Raw genomic sequence first — 577 nt, 5'->3', positions numbered from 1 at the left:
TTCTTGTGTTTTTAAAACAGCATCATGTACAGCTGTCAATATGTGAAAGCGAAGTGAATTGAAAGGATGTCAAAGAGCCATTTTTGACGATTAATTTAAAAGGATCTAATAAATGATTACATGTACTTTCTACATAAAGACTCACTTAGGAGAAGTCCAGCAACAAGGAAATGACCTCAGACAATAACTGAGCCAGTGCAAAGAGCAACTTCAGGATGTCAGAAATGTCAGCCCGTGTTACACGAGGTTAAGTTGTGAAGGAATCTGTATAAAACACACAAATGGCGTCCTACCATGGCGGTGATCACGCGACCAACGTAGATGGGGTCAGAGCGAGAACGGGCGTCTTTAGCTGGGTTGTCGTAGTAATTGAGGCTGCGGTCCAAAAGCTTCAAACAAATGTCCACCATGTTCTCCTCAAACTGGGGATGAAGACACAAGAAACTTGAAAAATGGCATCATCTGCTCTAGTATCTGAGCAGCATGTAATCACTACTAATTATTCAACGATGGGATTTAAATACAGCCGACATTAAACATTTCAGTCGTCATGTTTTTGACATACATGTTTTTTAGG

At 40.4% G+C, this 577-nt stretch overlaps 1 protein-coding gene across 1 annotated transcript in view; it reads right to left on the bottom strand.

The window, feature by feature from the left end:
- LOC103365553 (protein-glutamine gamma-glutamyltransferase E) overlaps positions 1-552 on the bottom strand; it is a 35470-nt gene extending 34918 nt beyond the window's left edge. The window contains exons 1-2 of the mRNA XM_008293017.1: positions 532-552; positions 294-422 (exon numbers count right to left, since the gene is read on the bottom strand). Of these exons, the coding sequence (XP_008291239.1) occupies positions 294-422; positions 532-552 (150 nt within the window). The remainder of the gene's footprint in view (positions 1-293; positions 423-531) is intronic.
- Between the last annotated feature and the right edge of the window lie 25 nt (positions 553-577).

The sequence above is a fragment of the Stegastes partitus genome, unplaced genomic scaffold (genome assembly GCF_000690725.1).
Source record: "Stegastes partitus isolate 25-593 unplaced genomic scaffold, Stegastes_partitus-1.0.2 Scaffold851, whole genome shotgun sequence".
NCBI classification, from domain to species: domain Eukaryota; kingdom Metazoa; phylum Chordata; class Actinopteri; family Pomacentridae; genus Stegastes; species Stegastes partitus.
The sequence above is the reverse complement of the archived record's forward strand: the minus strand, read 5'-3'. Positions and strand labels throughout refer to the sequence as shown.